Source organism: Eurosta solidaginis, chromosome 1 (assembly GCF_040869045.1).
Source record: "Eurosta solidaginis isolate ZX-2024a chromosome 1, ASM4086904v1, whole genome shotgun sequence".
In the NCBI taxonomy this organism is placed as follows: domain Eukaryota; kingdom Metazoa; phylum Arthropoda; class Insecta; order Diptera; family Tephritidae; genus Eurosta; species Eurosta solidaginis.
Window position 1 is genome coordinate 329571314 of NC_090319.1, and position 27311 is coordinate 329598624.

Sequence of the window (27311 nt, forward strand, 5' to 3'; positions counted from 1 at the left end):
TATGACGTAGATGCGCAGAACGAAACAATTTTGAACTCGTGAATGGGCAATCTGGGTAGGTGATTTGTGGTTCTATCCGAAGGATTGCTTTTCTCCAGATAAATTATAACTTAATATGATGAAAACCACCCTAATTTTTTTGTTATATCCTTAAATCCTTCTTGCAATAATTAAAGCTCTAACATCAACTAAACTGCAGAGCCTTCATCAAACTAATAATTTTATCAATTTCATAAATTTAATTTTTCTTACACTATTCTCGAAAGTCTCAACCATGATACAAAAAATGGAGGTAGTTCCATTTAGTATGACGTTAGCCACTTGACTTTTGGGGGGACACTGACAATTTCAACAAAAACAAGCTACCAGATTGAAAAATGTTACGAATTTTTCTAATTTTGATGGATTTCATATTAACGGATACGACTAAATTACTTTCATAGTTATTTTAAATAAAAAAGAGAAAAAAAAATGAGCCGCATGCGTTGGAAATATTTTAAAACGAAATATCAACCTAGAAAAGAAGGATAGGTTTCTCGAGCTACCGAAAATTACTTTGGTGGAAGAAACCTAGGTCTGGAAGCACTGCGACCTTTGTGCAGATCTATTGTGGGTCAAACTAAACAAAGCAAGGGAATATAGCCTTCTTAAGTGTCCGTACGTTTGCTCTGAACACGTTGACAAAACATACACGTTTGTCAATTGATTGCCCAAAGGAGGCCCTTACAAACCGACACCGCAATTTCTAAAGAGTTTAGCATACTTAAACGCAATTTTTATGAAATTGAATGGCGATAAATTGGCTACAAGTCCACATTTTTCATTTATTGTATAATTCAAGCGGAACTCTTGAGGGAGGAATTGTTAAGCCATTTTTTAGGGAGAACATTGCCCTGTATCTCTGCAGGTTAGCCACTAGTTATGAGAGTTCTTTTGGCCGTTGTACCAGGGGCACCTTGGAGCAAGCCCCACCTATACATATTCTGTGCCCTTTTAGCATTGTCATTTATGTAGCGTCCCACAAATGAAACAAATTAAACAACTACCACTCACTGCAAACTTTGGAGCTAGACTTTTTCTCAACATGCCTTGAGAAATATCAACTGCAGAGGCATGATAATAGGGCCATGCTAAAACAACAGGATTTTTCGCGTATTTTTTTCTGTCTTGGGGTCAACCTCTCATAAAGATATGAGTCATCAACCAATGTAGGGTAGAAGGGGGAGGCTTCGACATGAGGGAGGCTTCGACTTTTTCAAATTTGGCCGCCGTTATTACTGCCATTGTTCTTATTCCACCAATAAAAAGTAACCAAATTGAGTGTGACGCTGTCATGAAAGCTATTCAGTGCTTGTTCAACGGCGATAGTATGCAGACGAGATTTTTTATTTTTGAAAAGTGTTGATGTAAAAATTGCTGGTAAGTATTCGCGTGTTAAGTGTACAATATAGAATATATAACATGAGTTTTCTGCCCATTAATATTGCAATAAAATTAAGCTTTATTGCTTTTAAAGACTTTTTCAATAACACTAAGATGTATATTTTGGAGCGAAAAATCTGAAATAAGTGCACGGGGGAGGGTTCGACAATATGTTTTGGGAGGCTTCGACAAAGTTTTTACTTAGCAAGTAATATTTTACAGCCATCAAGATGCCAAATATCTGAAAAGATCACCAACGAAGACAAAATGAAAAAAGCCATCGAGGAGATAAAACAAAAAAAAAGAAACCCCATCAAGCGCTGCTCGGAAATATAACTTGAAGCGGACAACACTAATATCTCGAATTTCAAAAGAGCAAACAAATATGGGAACTGTTAAAGATTTTCAGTCGAAGTTTTCTTCCAATCAAGTACTTACAGCTGCCCACGAAAAAGACTTAACGGTTTACTTCAAGAAATGTTCAAATCTTCATCATGGATTGACGTATGACTTCGTTTTTCGTTTTTGTTATTATGTTCACTGACAAAACCAATTTCTTTTACACTGGTGTAGTCGTGGATGTTGAAAATTCGACGTGCGTCGCGAAATTTCTCAGACATCAAAATAAAACCCAATATTTCTATGAACCGATTGTAGAAGACAGACACTTGGTTTCAAAGCAGGATATAATAAGTATATTGCCCACAACTGAACATCCACCAGGAACTTCACGTGCGCAAAGCAAGTTTATTTTTAACTTTGATTTTTCAAATTTAGATGTTCGTTAAAAGTGCTGTTATACTTTATTTTCCGCTTAAATTTTTTATGTTTTTGTTCGAAAAATTTGTTACTGTATTGAAATAAATAACATCAAATATGAATTAAAAATCGTATTTAGAGTTTTTTCCAACATCCTTTTTTTTTGCTGGTTAAATTGCTATATTTGATAAATGTCGAAACCTTCCACCCAATGTTGAAGCCACCCAGATGACTAACGAAGCCTCCCCGAAAAAGGGAGGTTTCGTCATATTTTTTGTTTTTGGTTATTTGATTATAACTTAGAAAAAAAAGCATGTGGAATATTAACCACAAATCCGAAGTGTCATAAACATACATGGCATTAGTAATTATGAAAGGAGTTATCTATTTTTCATTCTAGTTTCTCTAAAAATTCTGATTCAGATTCAATTGAATTCTGATCCTGAGCACAAATCCTATCGAAAAATCGATGGCGCTATATCGGTTAATAAATCGGTCCAGTCTAATGTGCATGGTAGTCTAAATTTGTAGCAAATTAAAAAAAAAAAAATAATAAAATTAAAAGTTCGAAAAAACCACAGTTTTGGCACTCCCTTTTGAAACAGCGCTCTGTCTCTTTCCTTCAGTTTTCTTGTCCTATTTTTTGCCATTCGACAAGCTTCTCTAGACAGGTTTTGAACGCAACACCGCGTATATCCGTCCTCCTAATAAGCAAATGGAGGACGAGACGATACATGTGTACACAGATGGTTCCAAAGTAGTGGAAGGAGTAGGGTCTGCGGTATACTGTGCTGATCCGGAAATAAACAGATCCTACAGGCTGCCGGCTTACTGTAGCGTTTTCCAAGCGGAAATAGTAGCCGTAACCAAAGCAGTAGAAACCCTGGAAGAAAATAACCCACGCTGCAATCATGTTAACTTTTATATTGACAGTCAAGCAGCAATTAAGGCAATAATCTCGCACACCACAGCATCTAAATGCGTGTTAGAGTGTAATCAGTCCCTGGAGAGAATCGGGACAGGGAGAAGCATACATCTATATTGGGTCCCAGGGCATATGGGAATAGATGGGAATGAAAAAGCGGATGAATTAGCTAAAAAGGGCGCATCCCTTGAAGCTTGTAGACCCCAATTAGAATGGGCGAAATTAAGCGAAGGCGAGAGGTGCACATGATGGACCAAGCAGGAAATGCGTGGGTTCAAGCGCGGGGCTGTAAAGTGTCGAAGATTATGTGCTGATCTTACAACCTTAGACTAACAAAGTTGCTTCTATCATTAAAAAGAGAGGACTGTAGACTCATGACGAGTATTCTGACTGGACACTGCCTTCTGGCGTCACATGCCTTTAAATTAGGCTTGGTCAGTGATAGCAGATGTAGGAGGTGCGGGCTGGAGAAGGAAACGATCGAGCACGTTCTGTGCTCTTGCCCTGCGCTTGCCAGGCTAAGACTCCAGCTATTAGGAGTGATACAGCTGTCAGATCTAGAAGCAGCAAGCGGCTTAAATCCTAGGAAGCTTTTAGTATTTGCCAAGAGGACAGAGTTATTTTATAACATAGGTCCTGGTTTTTGACAGCGTTTTTCAGTTTGGTCGTTAAAACAAACTTCTGGTAACACCACGGACTTATTCAGTCTATGTGAGGTCCTCATGGACTGGCTAGTTCAACCTAACCTAACCTAAGCATAGAGGCAAAGTATCGTTTGGACCCACAGCACAAAGAAGACGTAGTCGCAATGCCCGAAATGTTGTATGAGGACAAACAAACTGCTTAGCAATGGTTTGCAGGGTGATAAAAGCTCAGGGTTACTCCGTTTTAAGGAATATACTTATCTGTCTTTACTTTTTGGATGTGGAATTTTAGTTGTAGTATAGTGTCTTAATCGGTTTATCGATAACTACTGTCAAATTGTGTATATCCCTTGAACCAAGCCAAATACAAGTATGTACTCATATTATGCAAAAACAACAACTTTGTCATTTGGCTTGGTTCAAAAGATATACACAAAGTGACAGAAGTTATCGATAAACTGATTATACCACATAACGCTTTAATCGTTTATGATAAAACCGTTAATCAAATTATAGATCAATCTCAATTAGCTAGATATATGAATGCAAAAAAAAACTTTTGAATTTTGTTTTTTCAAAATATGGTACACATAAAAAGCATATAGTAGTCAGTAATGATCAATCAACCGATAAATCGCAGGTAGAAATTGAACCGTTAATGATATAACCTTTAGTCAAATTGTGGATTAATCTATAAGTAGGTGGCTATATAATGCCAAGCAAGAGTTTCTTGGTTCTGTTCAAGAGATATAGGGCAATTTAGGTGCTGGGTCATTTGTGTACCGATGAATTCCCATTTTGGCCTTGAAGGATTAATGATGGAACTTTATATCAAATTGTGGGTTCATCTGTCATTTGGATTGGTTCAAGAGATATACATACGTAGCGCCTTAACCGTTAATGCGTCGCACTGGAGGAGCAAAGTTAGCAGAAAATCAACGAGGCCCGATACGGAACGGCATGTGAGTCCAATCATAGAAAAATAGTGGAGAAAGGTACTTATTGGAGGAACTATGAGAACTTTCCCGCTGTACCGTGCTCCATTGCATTTTATGCAAATATATCAGGCAATTTAAAGAGAAGCTTACGTTCAAGACGCACGCTACTTTGTTCTTATATGCATGGTGACGTAGGAGTCTCTGTCACATCAGTAGCAGTGAAAATCTGTTATTTTAACGGTCCTCATTGGTATTCTTAGTGTGTCGTATGACGAAATTGTTTTTGTTGTTATGACTGTTGAAACCGTCAATTCAGAATCAACAATTGGTGCGATGTTTATTCAACAAATTCTTGCGATGTGTTAAAATTGACAGCAATTTCGGTTGAATTCACCCGGTATTCTGTTAATTTTACCAGCTGATTTTTTCAGTGAATGGCAGGATTAAAAGTTTTGCCTTGAAATTAAAAATAAATGAAGGCAAGCATTTTATCAGATTATTATACTTTTTATGTAAAGAAGAAAATGAAGATTTATTTTCTTAAAAACGTAAAAAAATTAAATCAATTCATCAACAAGCATCGAAATTATTTACAAATTGTAAACAAACAATTTTTATGTAACTTATAACATAATTAAAGTAATTATCACATAGTGATATTGAAAATCAATCATAACAAACGAACTTAATATAAATAACAAAATATTAACAAATAAATAGCAACACATATTTACATACATACATACATCTATATATGTATGAAGTTCGAAAAAAAAAACAAACATACATATTTACAGTAAACAAAAAAAAAATTGAGAATAAATAAATAAACTTGGTTAATAAAGCTACATAGTTCTTACATACAAATGCACTTTTAAGGAAAAAATTCAATTTTCATTACTTAAGTGAAAAAAGTTTTTTCCAACACAAGAAATCAATTTTATATATACTCTAGAAAAATAATTATCCGACGATAGCTTATTTACAAATAATATACATTATACTAATTAATTATTTTATTGATAAACTACAAATGCAAGTTATTTACATAAATTTGCTAACTTAATTAGAAATAATTCATTTCTAAATAATAGCAAGTTCTAAATGCTTTTAAGTAAATCTACAATTGTATTTCAATTTTAGAGGCAGCCAAAAACAGCTTCCAAAATTTTACAACTAAAATAATACATGCGCCCAAAAGTATGCAGCATTTAGTGAAATTTCAAACGCTAACTGCATTACAGATGTTTCCCTAAATATTGCATGCTTTGAGGCGCACGCGATAATTATAAAATTTATTTGCTCAAAATTTTTAGTTATAGCTAAAATAATATTCGTGTTCAGCGTTTGAAAAAAATTTTAAACTAAAAACTAAGTAGTAATTCTGCTGTTTTAGCAAGCTCACTTTTAGGCGCCAAAATTAAATTTACAATTGTTTGATATGTTACTTAAGTACTATGCAGTATAACTTTAAATTTGTTTAATTTATATACAATGCAGCATTAATTTTGCAGCCTAAATAAAAAAAATTTAAAATTTTTAATTAAATTTGCACAACTCAATTCATATGCATGAACGTTTCAAATGCGCCTATATATATGCTACATTTACACAAAAAAAAATAACCAAAACCAAATAAGTACATATTGAATTAAACAAAAAATTGAAAAAAAATTTCAACTTACACACTATTCAATTCGTTACACATACATATAAAAACATTTACACAATTGTTATATTTAACTGGGATATAACTAATTTGCAAATTAACAATTCAATTGCATTTTTTTTTTGTGTTTTGCTTTTAATATTTAACGCTAGCAAAGCACTGCTTAGAATATAGTTTGTTGTTGCTGATTTTGTTGTTGTAGCAATTGTTGTTGTTGATGCTGTTGATTCATTTGAAACATTGGTTGTGGTGATGTTCGATGTTGTTGGTGTTGTTGATGATTATTGCTGTTTGGTGTTTGATGTTGTTGTTGCTGATTGAATCTATGAAAATTTGAATTGTTTTGATTGTGTTGTTGCGCATGCTCCACTTGATAGCCACAATTTATATTATTTGTGTGAGCATGTGTTTGTTGTTGTTGTTGCTGGTTATGCTGTTGTTGTTGTTGTTGTTGGAATTGCTGAGATATATTTTGTGCTTGCAACTGCTGTTGTTGCTGAAGTTGCAGTGTCTGTGATGTCGAATTTAACGATGGCAACGGAGCTGATGATGAATTAGGTCCGATGCCGACCAAAATTTGTGATTTGGAATTACGCGTAAGGGGCTTGTGACTTCTAAAACCTTCAGGAGAATGTTGCCATTGCCAGCAGGCGCGACAAAAGTATCTGAAATTGAATAAAATGATATTTACGAATGAGTTTTATCTTTGAACAGTGAGTTTGAAGGTATTAGTCGTGGACAACTAGCGAAAGGTGAGACCATAAAAAAGAATTAATAATACATGCAATGGCCGTATTCTGGACTTACGTAATTTACTGCAGAGCGTTTAAGGCTAGGAGCACGATATTGGATGCAAAATATTGATACGGTACTCAACTCAAGTACCGCTCCGCACATTTTTGTTGTTCCCTACAGTATAGAAACAAAAAAACTCAATACGAAAAATATCGATGCCTACAACAAAAGATAAAACAATTCCAAGCAAAAGTAGCCTTATTAAATCCTGCCAAATGCAAACTTTATGAAAGCTGGATGAATCAGTAGATACACAGCACGAGGAGCTAACCTCGGGAATAAAGTGTTCAGCTTTGTCATCCCTGAACGAAGAGAGTAGCTCGTTCTTGCCTATTAGAGTGTGCCGAAACTAAAGCTGGCTCTGACCTTTTCATGTTATCCCATAATTTTTATTGTTACAAACTCAGAAACTCGAGTCTGAACATAAAAAATAATTGAGCAACAAAAGTATCGCTATGGTTTGATCGTATCGAAATTAGGGTCCTATTATCAATTCAGCTCTCGTATCAGCCAGTAGGGAAGATGCACCTTTAGGAGACAGGGTCCCGACTCTTTTGAATTTCTGCCTTCTCAATTTAGCTTACCACCAACAAGATACCCATTTAGTATGTTTTAATCCATCTATATATATAAAAATCAAATTCTGTGTGTCTGTGTGTTCCCCATGGAAATGAATTTCCCACACTTCTATCATCACCAAATTTTGACTATGGGTTCCTTTGATCAACACGAAGGTTTTAGGCTAAACATAATTTCGATATATAAAAAGGGCGTGGAACCTCCCATACAAATGGAATCTTTGGTACTGCATAACTCTGAAGGTATACGTGCCAGAACATTGAAATTCAGTAAGAAGTTATATGAGGTCAATCTCTAACACCACCAAGAAATTGTGGAATTGGAAAAAGGGGGCATGGCACCTCCCATGCAAAGGGAATATATCATACTGCATAACTCTGGATGTAGTAATGGTAGGATAATGAAAATTGGAAAGGAGCTATATGACGTTAAGTCCTAACACCTCCATTAAAATGTGGAATTGGGAAATAAAGGGCGTGGCACCTTCCCTATAAATGGGATTTTTCAGAACTATGGCTGCCATACAAACTTAGGTTATTTTAACACCTAAAGTTTGACTGCATTGTTTGTTAGCTGCAGTCTATCTACATCTTCTATGAAAATCAAATTCAGTATATGTGTTCCCTATGGAAACATGCATTTCCCACACTTCAACCATCACCAAATTTTGGCTATAGGTTTCTTCGATCAAGACGAAAGTTTTTCATATTTCAGAATTAAGAATTTTAAATAAATTTTTTTTTTGGCTATGCCAACGAGCAATTTTAGCTCCCAAAAATGATCATGTTAACAAAATGAATGATCGCATTCAAAACCAAATTCCTGGTGAAGTGACGAAATATAAATCGATCGATACAGTTACAGATGAAGATCAAATTGTGAATTATCCAATTGAATTTCTAAACTTTTTAGAACCACTTGGGGTGCCTGCGCATATATTAACTTTGAAAATTGGCTCACCAATCATGCTTCTTCGGAATTTATACCCACCAAAATTGTGCAATGGAACCAGACTTTGCGTTAATAAATTAATGCCGAATGCAATCGAATCAACAATCCTCAGCGATAAAAGCAATGGTGAAGTTGTGCTCATACCACCGTTCCCAAAGATTCCTGCAGATTTTTCATAAAATTTTAAGCTCATACAGTTTCCTGTACGCCTTGCTTTTGCAATTACAATCAACAAAGCACAAGGACAATCGCTTACTGTTGCAGGATTACATTTAGAGAGTCCGTGCTTTTCCCATGGCCAGCTATATGTAGCTTGCTCTAGAGTTGGAACGCCAAAAAATTTGTTTATGTTTGCACCGAACGAAAAAACCAAAAATATTGTGTATATTGCATTACAATAAGATAAAATAATAAAATATTTTCAACAAACATTTCCGCAAATATGCGTATAGTTAAAACTCAATTCAATTTACAGAACAATAAACTAAATTATCAACAAACAAAACAGAGAAAATAACGCAACATTCATTCAATCTCGGACGTTACAACGTACCCTGGGTAAGGTTAACCTAAATATATATAACAAGTAAGGAAGGCTAAGTTCGGCTGTAACCGAACATTACATACTCAGTTGAGAGCTGTGGAGACAAGTTAAGGGAAAATCACCATGTTTGTAAAAAGAACCTAGGGTAACCCTGGAATGTGTTTGTATGACATGCGTATCAAATGGAAGGTATTAAAGAGTATTTTAATAGGAAGTGGGCCACAGTTCTATAGATGGACGCCATTTAGGGATATCGCCATAAAAGTGGACCAGGCTTGACTCTAGAATTTGTTTGTACAATATGGGTATCAAATGAAATGTGTTAATGATAATTTTAAAAGGGAGTGGGCCTAAGTTCTATAGATGGACGCGTTTTCGAGATATCGCCATAAAGGTGGACCAGGGGTGACTCTAGAATTTGTTTGTACTATATGGGTATCAAATGAAAGGTGTTAATGAGAGTTTTAAAATGGAGTGGCCCTTAGTTGTATATGTGAAGGCGTTTTCGAGATATCGACCAAAATGTGGACCAGGGTGATCCAGAACATCATCTGTCGGGTACCGCTAATTTATTTATATATGTAATACCACGAACAGTTTTCCTGCCAAGATTTCAACGGTTTTTATTTCGCCCTGCACAACTTTTTCATTTTCTTCTACTTAATATGGTAGGTGTTACAACCATTTTACAAAGTTTTTTCTAAAGTTATATTTCGCGTCAATAAAACAATCCAATTACCATGTTTCATCCCTTTTCTCGTATTTGGTATAGAATTATGGCATTTTTTTCATTTTTCGTAATTTTCAATATCGAAAAAGTGAGCGTGGTCATAGTCGGATTTTAGCCTTTTTTACACCAATACAAAGTGAGTTCAGATAAGTACGTGAACTGAGTTTAGTAAATATATACCGATTTTTGCACAAGCTATCGTGTTAACGGCCGAGCGGAAGGACAGACGGTCGACTGTGTATAAAAACTGGGCGTGGCTTCAACCGATTTCGCCCATTTTCACAGAAAACAGTTGTCGTCATAGAATCTATGTCCCTACCAAATTTCACAAGGATTGGTAAATTTTTGTTCGACTTATGGCATTAAAAGTATCCTAGACAAATTAAATGAAAAAGGGCGGAGCAACGCCCATTTTGAAATTTTCTTCTATTTTTGTATTTTGTTGCAACATATCATTACTGGAGTTGAATGTTGACATAATTTACTTATATACTGTAAAGATATTAACTTTTCTTTTAAAATTTGAATTTTAAAAAAAAGTTTTTAAAAAGTGGGCGTGGTCGTTCTCCGATTTTGCAAATTTTTATTAAACAGACATATAGTAATAAGAGTAACTTTCCTGCCAAATTTCATCATGATATCTTCAACAACTGCCAAATTACAACTTGCAAAACTTCTAAATTACCTTCTTTTAAAAGTGGGCGGTGCCACGCCCATTGTCCAAAATTTTACTAGTTTTCTATTCTGCGTCATAAGTTCAACTCACCTATCAAGTTTCATCGCTTAATCCGTATTTGGTAATGAATTATCGCACTTTTTCGATTTTTCGAAATTTTCGATATCGAAAAAGTGGGCGTGGTTATAGTCTGATATCGTTCATTTTAAAAAGCGATCTGATATGAGTGCCCAGTGTCTTCATCAAGACACCTCAAAATTTACTCAAGTTATCGTGTTAACGGACAGACGGACGGACGGACGGACGGACATGGCTCAATCGAATTTTTTTTCGATACTGATGATTTTGATATATGGAAGTCTATATCTATCTCGATTCCTTTATACCTGTACAACCAACCGTTATCCAATCAAAGTTAATATACTCTGTGAGCTCTGCTCAACTGAGTATAAAAATGAATCGTGGTGAGTGTATGTTCAGATGCTTAAAACTTGAAAACTACTGGATCGACTTTTATAAAATTTTGCAGGTATAATATCTAGGTACTCGAATAGGCTATACGCTATATTTCATGCCGCTGGGTGGCTAGGGTCTTGAGACCAAAACGTGGACCCGAGTACCACTAGAATGTGTTTAAACAATATGTATATCAAATGAAAGCTGTTCAGAAGGGTATTCGTAAAGAGTATTTTTTATACCTCTGGGTGACTAGAAGTAACAAGCAATATTTCATGCCATTACTTCGCGGGTATGGGATTAACCATACTATTTTATATGAGAAAAATTTCTTTCCACGTGGTGAATCCCATGCTCGCGTATTACGTACAGTGTTGAATGGCAGCAACTCTCGATTACAGATGTCGCCCGCTCAAGCTATTATATTCGTAGGTAGCATTATATAACTAGCAGGAACTTTCGACTACCGAATAACAGATGTCGCCCGCTCATAACGCTATTTATCACCCGTCGTAGGTGGCGTCACAGCAGTGTTATTGGCGGCATTGTGATGAAGTTTTGACTAACAGCAACTTCCGATTACCGAATTACAGATGTTGCCCGCTCATAATACCACTACTAAGTACTAAGTAGATTAGCACAGGAGAGTTATTGGCGTTACCGGTGGCATTGAGTTGAAGTGTTGAGAATTGATGTTATGTCGAAGATGAGTCTGTAGTGGTACTACTGTTAGTGGCGTCATTGCGCCACGGTATAAAGAAACAGGGTGTTAACTTCAGTGACACCACCGTCCAAATTCCAACTTTCGCTAAGCTAAAACTCTATCGCCAAAAATCTCTAAAACAAAATCAAGTGCGCAGCATTTAATAACATGTAGTCATAAGCGATAACAGCCCAAATTCTATCACTTAGGTGGTACCTATTTGCTATCGACCACATGGTACTGAATATTGCATGCTTTTCTGCGCATTTGATTTTGCGCAAAACGTAGTCAGCTAGTATATAATAAAAATGAAGGCTTTTCCTTCGCTTATATGGACTTTTTAAAATAAGCTGATTATAGCGAGCAGCACCGTCAGCAGAGGTAAGTAAACGTGAAATTGGTGTATAATTCATGGAAAAGATGACTTGAACGTCAATCTATGAGTCGACTCTCCATGTATAATTGCGCTGTTATCTCCAAACATCTTTAGGAGAACACATGAAGTAAGGTGAGTAGTCCTAGTATCTCGAAGTGCTAATATTCGATCAATAACTGCTCCACCGGCACCACCACCAAAAATTTCTCGGCTCTTCATTAAATTTGTACGAGCAGGGAGTGGCCTTTCTGTGCCAATGCTCTACCATGTTCAGAGCTCCTACCAAATACATGTTTCCAAAGGTACTCCATTAAAAAATTAGTGGAGTTGGACTCGAAATCAAGCAGTTGTGTATTAGTCTAGGTAAAATAAGTGCAGTGGCTCACTTCTCTTCTTATCGAGAGACCGAAATTGAACGTCATGTTAAATATAAACCTGGTAGGTATTGTTAAGAGGGCAGCCGCAGAGGACTGTAAGTAGGCTTCGAGATACAAGATTTAGACTTTTTGCAACGGGCATCCCAAAATTTTTACTAGCCTTGATTTTATCGGTAGCAAGACAGATTACTTTGCGTTAGGTATTACCCCCGCTGTTAACTTCACCACTTATATACCCCTGAGGGATGAGGGTTGTGAACATAGGATGGGTGCTAGGCTGCCTGACCGGAAGTAGCCGCTTTCAAAGATACAGTGGACGCGTTGCTACTCTACTTAGATGGCGGATGAATACAAGGGAACAATCAGTGTTGAAGTAGGCATTTCCCGAGGCGCAGCCAAAGGAATATTTCAAAATTTTTACATGCACAAGGCTCAGCAAAAGTGGAAAGAACAAGGAGTCTAATGAAAAGATTCAATAACTCATAGCGATCTGAATAACTCGTTGGGCGTTATGCATGCATTCGGAAAAGATGAAGAAGTTGTGGGAAGGACGCAACAGATGAAATGGGGTTACATTGGGGTTACCTATCCAGAATCAAGCCCGACATACATGATGTATGTCCTGCTTGCAATGTGTCCCCACATGACACCAACCATTTCTTTAATTGCAATGTTGAACCAACGCCTCTAACACCCCTCACACTCTGGTCCACCCCTGTTGAAACTGTAAGTTTCCTTGGAAGCCCGTTGGAGGATATTGACGACAATTTGTGAGTTGTTGCACCTATTTGATGGGGCGAAGCACTGCTACAACTAAAACAACAAAAGCATGAAGAAGTTGTCAAGACGTAGCTCCAACGGAGACAGTTGAATACTTTCCGTGTAAGGGCCCGCCTCTAGAACACGTCTAAGATTTCCGGAAAATCTGGTTATATTATCGGCAATACGTATTCCAAATCTCCTTGATTTTATAAACAACTCGCGCATCGTGTAATACATATCCGATTTAAAACTCAAAAGGTTCAGACAAACGGATTTCCATTAGCTAATTGGGCGATCAGGGTCGTAACCATTATACCTATCTACCTACGCGGACAACTCCAGCGGGTTAGGGGGCTTAGAGTATACCCGCGGTAGGTATGCCTGTCGTAAGAGGCGACTAAAATACCAAATTTATTGAAGGGGTTGCCAGCGAAATATATAGCTTCTCCAATCCAATTGTCAACCTCACCTACCCGTAGGGAATCCTGTTTCTTTAACACCCGAGGCTCTGGTGACCCCAAACTCCTCATGGATCTAGGGGGTGGGAGGGCGGTATGGCCTAGCAAGTTTCATGTGGTAATACCATATCGTTGCCGAGATGGTCGGGCTAGTACCTTAATGGTGCCTGCTACCGGAACGTACCTGATCTGCATCCGGAAGAGGACCATCAACATCGATAACACTCCACAAGGCTTTCGGGGAGTGTCGTTATCACTACAAAAACAACAACAACAACCTACTCGGACAGTCAAGCCGTCATTAAATCGCCGAGCTCCAAAAGTATGCGGTAGAGTGTGGTGGTCGTCGAGTGACTGAAATCGCTCAAGGTCGAAAACAGTTTTTTTTTTCAATAAAGATTATTTAGGCATACCGAAATACCTGATAACTATCACGCGGTTCTCTTAGACCTAGCAAGTTTGCCACTTGCAATCTGTTACTTGAGTCAGGTAAGCAAACAATAGGCTGATGCCACCTCTTGCCGAGTGTCGAGATCCTTCTGGTCGGTTGTTGATAACACACGCTCAGTGACATTACTAAGGTAAACTCTGGAGATTCCTAACTGTGTTAGCTGTATGGAGGACGAAATATGGGGGAACGGTGTTAGCCCCATCCTTAAGTAAATCGTTGCTGTGCAGAGGATCAATTCATCATAAGAAAACAGTGTCGCCGTTAGTAAACGTGATATCACAACGGATTGTAAAAGTGTTCAAGTGAGCTTTTTCCACCTAGATGCAGGGGCCACCCACCCTAACCTATATACCGACAGGCTCATGCACTCATTTTTGTTGTCGAAATTAGTCATTTGCTACAATAAAGCTATCCTGGTTTTTCTAAATACAATTTTAAAATTCCTTTTTACACTTACCTAAAACATGACAGTTCACGACAAAAATATGGGCCATGCTGTACACCACAAATCGAACAAAGTGAATCCTCCAAATACGGATCGATTTGCACCTTTTTAGTGAACTTTGCTGTTCGTATTTCAATAAAAGCTGCAGAGACTGCTTTCATATAGGATCGATTATTGTTAAAAGTAACTCGTCCGGAACCAATAGGATATTTATATTTATCGGTGTCAATGCCTGTAAAAATATAGATCAAAAGAAAAGAGATCGTTAGCAAAGTGGAAACGAAGGAAAGATCTATGAATCGGGATCATTAACTCCTTCTCATATTCGTTCTGATAAATAAATCAATGACAACGTCAAAGGCAACTAGCGCACCGGTTAAATTATCAATGCAATTAGAATCAACCTCAACCCATAAATATGCCGGCGGAAGTACGCCGGGGGCTCCTACTTAGTCCTTTACTGTTCGACTTGGTTTGGAGGTCGTAATTCGCTCTATGGCCGAATTGGGCAACGCCCTTGTAAATAGTTTAACCTACGCATACGATGTGGTTCTAATAGCGGGTAGTGCGGCTAGTTAATACTGCTGGAACCCGCAGAAAAAGGTGTGAGAGCCAACGATCTCAGCCGTAATGCAACCAAATGCGCAACGCTACACATACCAGCGGGAGCAGCCTGCCCTGGCTTTGGAACCAGAAAAACATCATGCCCCGCGTCGGAAAGAAGACGCTACATCAAGCTTCTTATTGCTATGGCTATAATTTTTCCTGCAAGAGGTAGGCGTGAATGAGGAATATCTAAAGGAGGCTGATAAAAATATAAACAATACAGCCAAGTAATGGATGCACCTGCCTCTACTAGTCTCGAGATGCTCGCCCAATAAACAAGGAGGCAGGCCACTGCCTCTAGCTGACCTGACGGATCTGCTCGTCGTAGCTCACACCTTTCAGATACGCATTTCGAAGGACCCAGTCGTGAGCGGCATAGCGGTGTCACCACTAAGGCGGGCTACGGGGGAAAAGCAAATTAAGACAGCATAATATATAGATATGAATCGATATGTATCCAGTGAATCAGATCCACCTCGCTCAAACAACTTCACAAACTACTGGTCAAAAGTACGGAAGGAATCGACGAGAATGAATTGCAAGATCAAAATAAGCTGCACTTGGTCCTCACCGGAGTCGAAATTTGGATTTGGTATGCAAAGCGGATCATTTTGACGGTGCGACTATATGTAGCGAAATACTAGGAAATAATTTTTCTGGAATAAGTGGACCAAGGGGAAGTCTTCGAAGTGAAGAGTGCAGAAAGCCACCATATCCAACTACTTTCTCCGATGTAACAAATTCTTCCGCTTGTGCGCCACAAAGGCACGCTGCTGATCCGAATGGTATGCATCATGAAGGCCTCGTAGCAGAATCCATACGAATATCAGCCTATAACTAACAGGTGACGGCGCTAGACTTCGAGCTCAGGTTAGAGATGTGCATAGTGGGTTTCCTAGGAGGATGGGACAGATTAAATGAACTAGTCATGAATCTCCCCCAACTATTCCGCTGCTTCTTTCTCACCATTCATCATCACTTCCATCTCCCTCTCTTTTCCTCTTGCAATATCATTTCTTCTACATCCTCAAATCAACGCCCCTCTTGAAAACAGTTTTAGAACTAATTAAGTATACGAAGCATAACGATTTTTTTATAATCAAGTAACCTCACCTGCATATAAAACGCCATCGAACAGATCATCCATAACTTTCGCCAATCCTTCCGCAGTCAGCTTTCCGTGCAATGCACCTACAAAAACAGTCTTAGTTGGATCCAATTTCTGCGAGGTAGACTTAACAGAGTTGGAATCAGCTATAATCCATGGTTTGACTTCAACCTGAGACTCAAAAATTTTAAGAAAGGTATATAAATTTACTCAATTTCAACTTTAGACTACTTACATCCTTTGCTTTAATACGACGCGACGAAATTTTGAAATAATAAATGCCACCACTCTCTGAATCGTCGACTTGTAAAACGCAAGCGGACAATAAAGCCTTTACCTGCTTATCCGATTCGAATATGATATAGACATAACCTTTGGGTTGCGCCGCTTGCTGTTCCTTGCCGGGCCATTCGACTCTGTAAAGTAAAGAGAGGCGAATTTTTTATTCTTACTCTTCTTATAAGAAAACAAATTTTGAAAAAGTTATAGCCAACCCGCTTACTTGATTTGCCCGAAGGGCTTGAATATTTGTATTAACGACTGTTCGCTTATATCCCACGGTATGCCGCCAAGAAAAACTTTCGGTGAATAATTCAGCATGCGGTGTGAACGCGGTGGCAGTTGACCGCTCCAAGTGCAGGTGGCATCGTACATAGCAGCCGAACTGCGATAAAATTTCGCTATACGATCTAAATGCCAATCGGAAGCTAGAACCGATGGTGGTGCTTGTGGCTGAATCAAACCCTTGAATTGATTGATGCCATTGCTATAGCCCTGCAACAAATGATTGAGTAATGGCACTTGCTGTGATTGTGCCTGCAAAAGTTTGAGCGTATTGAATGCTTGCATATTTTGCAGTTTTGTTAGTTCTAAATCGACAGCGCTGAGTGCATCAAAATTTTGTAATTGTTTCTCATCGAAAAGATTTGTTGTCGAAAAGGCAGACAAATTGTTGGTCGTATTTCCTAGACCACCAAATGAGGTAGTGGATGACTGTTGTTGTTGTTGTTGCTGGCCTAGTGACAATTGTTGATCAAAGCGCAGTGGTGAGAGGTTTTCTGACTGCGTAGATAATGGTGAAAGTTGATGTTGGTTAGAGGAGTAGGAAGCCAATTGTGAAGACAATGATTGTTGCTGGTTTCGTGGTGTTGGCGCATCGTTATCGGCCACCGAGAGCAAATTCTGTTAAAGGGAAAAATATAACAAATTAATCTTAGTAGGTTTTGTAATTATGTTTTCTTACAGTCACGCACAGTGAAAATTAGATATTAATAGGTTGGGTTGGCTGGTAGCTGCCCTGATAGGGGAGGCTAACTTGGACAGCATGTCCGTTGTGATGCCACATAAAACATAGGCGACGTAGCTATAAGTACTTAGAGAATCGTTGCGTAGCAACGATATAGTTTGTAATCAGACCGATCTTGAATAGATCCTCTGGAGATCCAAGTGAGTCGCAATCGAAATACTTTCGCCTAGTTCTGCTAAAAGCTGGTAAATCAAGCATTAAGTGACTCGATGATTCCACCTCATCATCCTCCATACAGCTGATGCAGATTGAGATGTACCGCATGGATTCCTAGTGGACCGTGCCTGTTAAAACCCAAATGACCATTGATAAGTGAGCCTTAGTGAATCCAATAATTTCGGCAGACCTCCTGCTATTCACTTCCGGCCAGAAGGATCTCGCTACCCTGCAAGAGGTGGTGTCCGCCTAACGCTTGCTGAGCTGAGCAATGAGACATTGAGTTTCCTCACATTTTCACACAACCTTCAGCTTTCCAAAGCAACTCTATCTCTATCTTTTTTATCTTCGACGCTGTGGCAGCGCAACAACCGCGTCACAGATTCAAAGGCGATTTTGCTAACAGCAGTCTAATAATCTATGTATCTGCATATTAGGGGAACTAATTTCCTTATGTAGGGTTCTTCTCCAAAACACTGTGTACAGAGTGTCTTTCGCGGAGAAGGTGATAGCAATGAAATATGTTCTGCATTTTCCAATTATGTGGGACAGAGTGGACACTGCAGTGCCAACTCAATATCTGCATGAGCTGATAGTTTACTTCGCCGGGCTTCCGCTCATGCCATTTCTCTATATTCCAAACTAACGTAAAGTTCCAGCGCACATTTGTCGATTCTTCTCACCGTTCTTGCAACCTAGCTATTTTTCGTGACTTTACGCTTTTCTTGGTATCCTCAGATGGTCGTCATACAGATCTGCCATTTCCCTTGCCGGTGAATCTAGTCGGAATCCATTTCCCTTAAAGGCAGATCCGAGATAAAACAAGGATGGCGTCGTCACACACCGTCCCTATAGCAGTAGTTCGGTAGGCTGCTAATATATCTTTTTGGTGTGTAGTTTTAGATCTGCCCCACACGGATAGCTTCATAAGGGCCGCAGGGTTGGACATTATTCGCATTAGAGCTCCACTAACTTTAGAATCTTTCTCCTCCACCGCCCTGAAGTGCTATTTAAAAGATAGTTTCTAGTCAGTGTTTACTCATAAGTATTTCAAGTAAGGTTTTGTATATATTTGATAATCTCCTATGGATAGGACTAACTCATCCACAGTATACTTTGAGCTCACCAAAACCACTTATGTTTTATTGCTACCCATATTCAGCCCCATATTCGTCAGCCTTTTCTTTATTCTTTCATACAGCGTCAATTCATAATGCTTGCAGATCCAGTTTCCTGGCCATTGCTACTATGACAATATCAACTGCGTAGCTAATAATTTGCATACCTCCGGGAAGGTCGATTTGTGTGCTACTGTCATACACGGCATTCCATAGCGTTGGCCCTAGAACAGATCCTTGATGGACGCCGTTGATGTTGTGCTTTCGTGGTCCCTAATCCGTATCAAACAGGAGCACTTCGTCGCTAAAATAATCTACCAAATTATTCTGCGCAGGTAAGCAGGCGTTACAAAGTTTTTTAGTGCTGCTTTATCTGAATTCCTATCCCTATATCTATCTCTATCTATATCTCTACCTCTATCATTTCTCTGTCTATGTCTCTATCTCTACCTCTCCTTCACATCCTCCTCTACCTCTGCCTGTCACTTATCCTCGCACTCCCTCTCTGTTCCCCTCTTCCTATCTCTTTCTAACTACTACTTGTGATGTATATGATTTCTATATATTGGATAACTGGTTCTAAAAGTTGAACAGGTATAGCGAGTGCAAAAAACGTCTAAACATCGGTTGAAGTCTTTAATTTCTGTCTCATTGCGACTGTAACTGACTGTATCTAAATATTTTTGCACCAACTTACGATCATATCAATTAAGCTGTGCTCCATATTCGATTGATTGCTATTCTGGCTCTCTGGTGAATTGGAGCGACTATTAGAAAGGCAACCACCAATGCCGCTTCCTATAAAATTATTCTGATACATCAAAGGTATGGAATCAGCAGAGAGGCCGTTGTTACTCGATGAATTGCTGCCATCGCTGTAATTAAAATAAGTGGAATAAAAAGGGGATTTTCGCATAATTACTTTGCCTACACATTTGAAGATCAATATAATTTATTTATTATTTAATATTTGATAAGTTAAAAAAGTAAATAATTGTAAAGGTGAGCTTTACCTGACTAAAGGTGAATTGAGAAAAGAGCGATTGTAAATAGAGGTGGGCGTACTTGGCGATAAAGGTGCAGAACAATCGAAGCTGATGTTTCTTTGAAATACCTTAAGTGGTGTGTTATTTTGTGCAACATTTTCAAACTAAAACCAAATCATCGATCCCATTTTATTTTATTAAATGAAGTAGAAGAAGAACATACAAAAAGAAAAATCAAATAAATAAAACATATATATTAAAAATAAGAACTATTTAAAATACTTAATTTGCAGGAAAGTTTTGTAGCATAAGCGAGTTATAATAAATGTACTATTTTTAAATTTATTTTTTATTATATATTAAGTAATACAAATACTTCAAATCAAAAGAGATAAATTGTATAAAGTAAGAAGCTGCAGAAGGTCGACTCTTCCACTAAACCCCACATTTTTCCAGAAGCGCAATTCAAATAGACTAGCAGAAAACCTCATATTTACTTGCTTTGCTGGATAAAGATTAAAAAGGGCATGAATAGTTCTATTTTTTGGTGAAACCCAAAAAAAAAAACAAAAAATTTCAGTTTAATACTACATTCCCAACCTTAAACGCGTACTTCCAAATGAGTCATTTGAATAGTTTAAATTTGCCCAATTCGAATTTCGCTTAACTTTCCCTACAAGACTCGACTGTCATGACGCCAATCTATCGCAAGAAAATGCACTTACGTAATTTATTAAAAAAAAAAAAAACAATAGATAATTGTCAGTTTGGTTTAAAACAACTACTAAAAACTGCTATTCATAACTCTGGTACAGCACTAAGATTATGATACCTACGTAATTTAAACATTATGTTTTTGCGGGTTTTTTTATTTCAGTAAGGAAGTGTCAAAGCGTGTGTGGATCGCAATCGCAGGCCAAATGCATTGATATGCGATGAAATGAGTAGCATTGTTTACTATATAGTTTGACAGCTTAATTCGAGGTTATGTTGCGAATAGAGTGGAAGGCACTCGCAGACCGTGAAAATAGGCACTCGAATGGAGTGGAATGAAGAACAGTAGGAAGACCAGAGTTGCATTGGATCAATCATTGCATCAATATTAAAGATAAATTTAGAAAAAATAATTAAATACTTGAGTATAAGCAACCATTTTATTTCAATTACTGCAATTAAGGTGTCCTAGATGCTATATATTCCAAAATTTTAACATTTTATGTCTGTTTAAAAATTTAACTTCAATTTCTCTAAGATTTCCGTAATATGGCCATTAGTGATGTTTGTGTGTGTGTGCAAATTTTGAGCGATCAGCTGTTAGTTGCGCTACTTGGTAAAGTTTACAATGATGAGTAGTCATAACTACGAGCCGAACCCGTGCGCATCTTGCGCAACCAATATAAAAGTCTCTTATCAAATATCAACAGAAATCAGCTGTTCTATCAATCAATTAACACCTTCAGCTTGCGCTGCTATCTGGCATATGGTAGCAACTGCCGGTAATGCAGTGCAAATATTCACAATAGTGCCATAGTACAAATAGATTTATTTGTGTGCTCACAATCATTTATTTTTAACAAATTATTTTAATAAAATATAGCCACACAAAATCACCAAAATTGCCCAAGGCTCGCTAATAGTCCGAATCTCCATCTTTACAACCTATACTTTATTTATACATTTAGATTCCAAATAAGAGCGAAAAAGGGACCCGTACATAAAAACAGCAATTGTAGTCGAATTGTGAATCTTGTTAATATAAGTTTGAGAATTTGGAAGTCCCTCTGTCCGTATGCTTGCTTTGTGGCTCAATCACACCACAACGCCTGCAATAGTTTTCAATTTGGAATTTCGCGTACAGTTAGTCACTTATTTGGAAAGGGGTTCCCACAGTTGGTTTTTAATTTTATTTTAATCGGACGGGATCGGGACGGATTGGGATGAAATTTGGCAAGCGGACAGACCATAATTGGAAAGGATATAATGGTAATTTTTGTTGTTTACAAATATGCGCAGTATCATAACACCCTCTCATTACTTTTGGCAGCCCCCGGGGACCAGTTTTTAATTGGTTTATATCAAAGTTTAAAATAGTTTAGGAAACTGAGCAGTAGCACTATTGTGGATCTATTGATGCTTTAGCAATGGGCCATGTAGATTGAGGCCTTTATTGCAAAATTTGTTTTCTGTACTCAGAAAAGGTAAGGCTGAGCTGTCCGTTCCGTGAGGACCTCACATAGATGAGTCCTTGGTGTTGCCAGAAGTTTGCTCAACGACCAAACTGACAAACTCTGTCATAAAACAGCCTTCTTGGCAAATTCTAGACGCTTTCTAAAGCCTATACTACTTGCCGTTTATATATCTGACAGCTGAGCAAATCCTAATAGCTGGAGATTTATTCTAGTGAGAGCAGGGCATGAGAGCAAAACGTGCTCGATCGTTTCCTCCACCAACCCGAACCTCCTTCATCTGATGTCACTGACGAGACCTTGGCTAAGCGTCAGAAGGCAGTGCCCGTCCAGTTAAAATACTAATAATGAGCACACAGTCCTCTCATTTTAATGATAAAGGTAACTTTGTAAGTATAAGGATGTAAGATATGTGCGGCCCCGCCCTTGACTCTACGCCTTTTTTGCTTGGTCTATCATATGCAGCTCTCTGCTTCTTCTAGTCTCAACAAATCTGATTGTGACGTCTACGGTACAAGCTTATTGCTATGGAAAGCTTTAGATGTGTACTTCTCTTTATCCCGGTTCTCTCTAGGGATTGCTTATACTCAGTCGAATATTGCTTTGTGTTATGCGAGATTATTATCTTAATTGCTGCTTAGCTATCCATATAAATATTGACGTGGCTGTAGTTTAAACATCGAAAGTATTTCATTATCATAACGTTACTATGCCGTAACCATTTCTGGATGATTTCGGGAATATCCCCGGATGATTTCGGGATGGATTTCGGAATAAATACAGCACTATATTAGGATAGTTTTGGGACTATCTCGAAATTATTTCGAGAATACTTAAAGAGATCTTCGTGATTATTTTGTATAATTTCTACACTTTTCTGAACAGTTTGGAAATCATATCGGGACTGTGTTCGGGATAGTGTCGAAACTTTCGGGATTCTATTAGGGATTATTTCGCGACTACTTTACGACCATTTCGAAACCGTTTTAAGAATATTTCGTGACAGTTTCTGGTAAGGTATAATTTCGAGAGCGTTTCGGCATTGTAGAAGGATAATTTCCGGTGCATTCGGCTTAAATATAATAGCTGTATTATTTTGGGACCATTCGGAATTGTTTTTAGGTATACTTTGGGGTTATTCTATGACTGAATCAAAATTGCTTTCAGGCCAATTTCGGTATTGCTTTAAAGATTATATCGCAATTATTTTCCCACTGGAAACATATTTTTCTAGCGGTCTAGTTTTGAATTTTTAGTTCAAAGCCTCAGTATTCGTTACATAGGGTCACCTATGTATATAACTTCTGACTATTTACTTAATTGGCACTTAACCGTTTAAACGGTTATGGCCGTTCAACAAGGCGCGTTAGCCGCTTCTTCGTTCCGCCAACCGGCGCCAATTGGTCACACCAAGGAAGTTTAAATCGTATTCCATCTGGTCCTTTTAGCAGAGTGGGGCCGCCTTCTTCCTCTGCTTCCATATGTAGGTTCCGATAAAAATACTAGCGTTATCCTTCATTCGCATAACATGGTGGCCCATAAATCTTTCGAAGAACTTTCCTTTCGAACACTCCAAGAGCCGCGTCATCTTATGTTGTCATGGTCCAAGCTTCTGCACCATATAGCGGGACGGGTACAATGACTGATTTGTAGAGCATGATTTTCGTTTGCCGAGAGAGGAATTTACTTTGAAATTGCCTACCCAGTCCAAAGTAGCATTTAATAGCAAGAGTCATTGATTCTTGGCTGGATTTCAGAGCTGATGCTGTTGTTAGTGTTAATGCTGGTTCCCAAACAAACGAAGTATTTTACTATTTCGAAATTATGGCTGCCAACAGTAGTGTAGTTGACAAGGCACATATGCGCTGACTCTTTGCTCAATGACAGCAGGTACTTCGTTTTGTCCTCATTCACCATGAAACCCATCTCAACCGCTTTTTTCCAGTTTTGAGTAAGCAGAACTTATGGCGCGAGTGTTCAGGCCGATGGTATCAATATTATACGCCAGTAATTGCACTCTTTTATGGAATATTGTTCCAGAGCGCTTAAGTTCTACAGCTAGTATATTTATCTCCAGAATAAATTAAAGAAATCGTACGATAGGGGCCGTCCTGTCTGAAAACTCGTTTAGTTTCGAACGGCTCGGAGAGATCCTTCTCAATTCTGACTGAGCTGATGGTGTTGCTCAACGTCATTTTGTACAGCACTATAAGTTTTTCGGGGAAACCGAATTAAGGCATAGCGGCATATAGGCAGCTACTTTTCGTGCCGTCGAAGGCTGCTTTAAAATCGACGACGAGGTGATGCGTGTCGATTCGTTTTTCGCTTGGGTTTCCCAAGATTTGGCACATTGGGAAAATCTGGTCGATGGTAGATTTACCAGGTCTGAAGCCGCACTGATAAGGTCCAATCACGGTGGCCTGAAGCCACTTGACGCACAATACACTTGACTATATAACTTATATTTTATGGTAATAGTGCAGTATATGAGACTCCAGCGTATATTTACACAAAGAAATAAAGCACTTTATTGAAATGCTCGTCTTCATGTAAGGATTGTTACGCCTGAATAAGAGCCTAACGTGGAAACTAACTTTTTTTGCTCGCTATGCTTATAAATGCAGTTTCTTCAGTTCAAAAAGTATTTCTGAATGCACTGATAATATCATTGGTACAGTAAATATCGTCACATAGTAAAATATATTAAATTGAAAGTGCTCGAGGTTTTCTTTTTGATTTTGTTGGACCCTGCCAAAATCAGGTTGTATGCCAACCGCCAATAAAATGAGTAAAACTGAAGTATTTTTCACTAAAAAAGATAGCATATGAAAATATAAATGCAATGTGTGACACAAAAAAGATCTTCAGAATCTACTAAAAAATGATATCACTTCCCAGGTACTAAGAATGACTGCGTACAAGATTTTCCCCGGATACCGCGAAAATCGTGGGTTCCATATAAAAAACCGGTTTTTCGTACATTTGGACCATCACGCGCCTATTATAAAACGATTCTAATTTGATTTCCGCATCTAATAAGAAGATATTTAGACATTTCCAACGATGTCATGAAATTTATGTATACTTACATACAAATCCACACATATTCTAAAAACTGTGTATGTCATTTTAGGTAATAGTCTAGTTGAGGAGTCGACTGCTAATACGCGTCCAAAAATATCAAGAGAGGACTCAAACGGAAAATAAAAATTTTAACTCGTTCAAAAAATATTAAGGAAAAAGCGAAAAATGACCCGCGGGTCCCACTGAAACCGGGGTGGGATCCAAAGTATTTTTGCGCAGAACACCTCTCTGCATTGGCGGCCTTCGGCTGCGCTTATAAAAAATTACCCTGGGTGGGTCCAACAATGGTTTGGAGACCAAAACTAAAACGCGCAAAACATTTATGTTCACAATTTTTTTTGTGGGTACACCAACATTACAACAAAAATGAAAATCGCCAACTTCAACTGCAAATATCTCCGGACAGAGATACAATTTTTCTTTTCTGCCGGATTATTGCTGTCGGGGTCAATACGCGTCTTTTGACACCTCACTCGATATTTTTGGTAGCGTATTAGCAGTCGACCCCTCAACTAGACTTTTACCTTATTTTAAAGAATGAAGTTTTGTCTATCCAAAATTGGTAAAAAGTAGAGCTTACGATTTCTTCTCGAACACAAGCGAGATTTTCGAGACCCGAGAAATCGAGAACTCGACTTCTCGCGAGATTCTCGACATTCTTACTTAATCGCTGTATGGAGAGTATTTATACACGTTTTTTTTTACTTGTGACTACTTTTCTGTTGATTATATTGCTTCAATGACATTCAACTCAAAACATATTTATTATACATATAATTTTGTTCGCAATGTTTTATTTTTCAACGAGACATCAAGAACACGGCTTCTCGCGAGATTCTCGAATCTAGAATTTCTCGTAAGGATCGCAATCTTCTCGACTTTCAATTTAGTCGCTGCATTGGCAATATTCTATACATTTCGGGGTTTTTTACTTGTGGTTTTGCGGACATTTTGGCTTGTGCTCCAGAAGAAATCGTAAGCTCTATATAAAACAGCCAATTAATTGATTAAGTTGAATGTCGAGCAGCTCGCGAGCCTTGCGAGTAATTCGATATTCGAGAATCTCGCGAGAAGGCGAGAATCGCGAGAAATCTCTCCTCAAACATGTTCGAGAAATCGTAAGCTCTAGTAAAAAGTGTAAAAAGCAGGTTACATACACTGAAAGAAATGGTGCTAGTAAAATCAACAAATCGGTTCTGTTGTTCTTGACTTAACGGAGATTCGATGAAGTTGATCGAATTATGGTTAATTCGACCGAGTTCTTTGTCAAGCGAACAAATTAGTTTAGCCATTTCAACAGAAGAGAAATTGTCGCTCTTACGTTAACAAAATTCTGTAAAATTTACAGATTCCTAATCAATCTAACTGATTCTTTTGTTAACACAACTGATCTCACTGGTAATTTCAACAGGGATAAAGAGTCAATACATGAGCAAATTTCAAAGAGAATTTTACGCTCACTGCGCTCTCTACTTTGTACTTATGTATGCTGAGTACTATATGTATACACATATTTACGTATGTATATGGCGGCCGCCGTGGTGTGATGGTAGCGTGCTCCGCCTGCCACACCGTAAATCCTGGGTTCACACCCCGGGCAAAGCAACATACAAATTTTAGAAATAAGGTTTTTTAATTAGAAGAAAATTTTCCTAAGCGGGGTTGATCCTCGGCACTGTTCGACAAGCACTCCGAGTGTATTTCTGCCATGAAAAGGTTTCAGTGAAAACTCATCTGCCTTGCAAGTGCCGCAACATAGGTACTTTCGTACAAAGCTGTTGCAACAACTTTTTTTGTTCATTTGACTACTAAAACGGTCAATTACGAATCAACGACTTGTGCGCAGTTGTTTCAACATCTTTTTGCGATGGATAAAAATTTACAGAAATTTCGGTTGATTTTACCAGTCTTTTTCTTTCAGTGTAATTTACATTCATATCCGACAGCAATTGCCAAGTAAACATATCTGAGTCGTTTTGATACAATTTTATATACTTTTCTAATTTTGTTCTCATGAAAGTTTGCAACATATGTATGTATTTTAAAAATTGATACTTACTGGGATCATAATTCATTCCAGTTCTAATGCTGATAAAGGTTG

At 38.0% G+C, this 27311-nt stretch overlaps 1 protein-coding gene across 2 annotated transcripts in view; it reads right to left on the bottom strand.

Moving 5' to 3' along the window:
* Window positions 1-5186: 5186 nt before the first annotated feature.
* The window catches only part of orb (polyadenylation element binding protein orb), a 149218-nt gene continuing 127093 nt past the window's right edge, over window positions 5187-27311 (bottom strand). Inside the window, exons 5-11 of one of the 2 annotated variants that reach the window (XM_067762137.1) lie at window positions 19968-20104; window positions 19652-19829; window positions 16877-17556; window positions 16610-16790; window positions 16380-16545; window positions 14673-14892; window positions 5187-7022 (exon numbers count right to left, since the gene is read on the bottom strand). In XM_067762137.1, coding sequence (XP_067618238.1) covers window positions 6521-7022; window positions 14673-14892; window positions 16380-16545; window positions 16610-16790; window positions 16877-17556; window positions 19652-19829; window positions 19968-20104 — 2064 coding nt within the window. In that variant the 3' untranslated portion in view covers window positions 5187-6520. The remainder of the gene's footprint in view (window positions 7023-14672; window positions 14893-16379; window positions 16546-16609; window positions 16791-16876; window positions 17557-19651; window positions 19830-19967; window positions 20105-27311) is intronic. The other variant, XM_067762138.1, reaches the window with a different exon arrangement.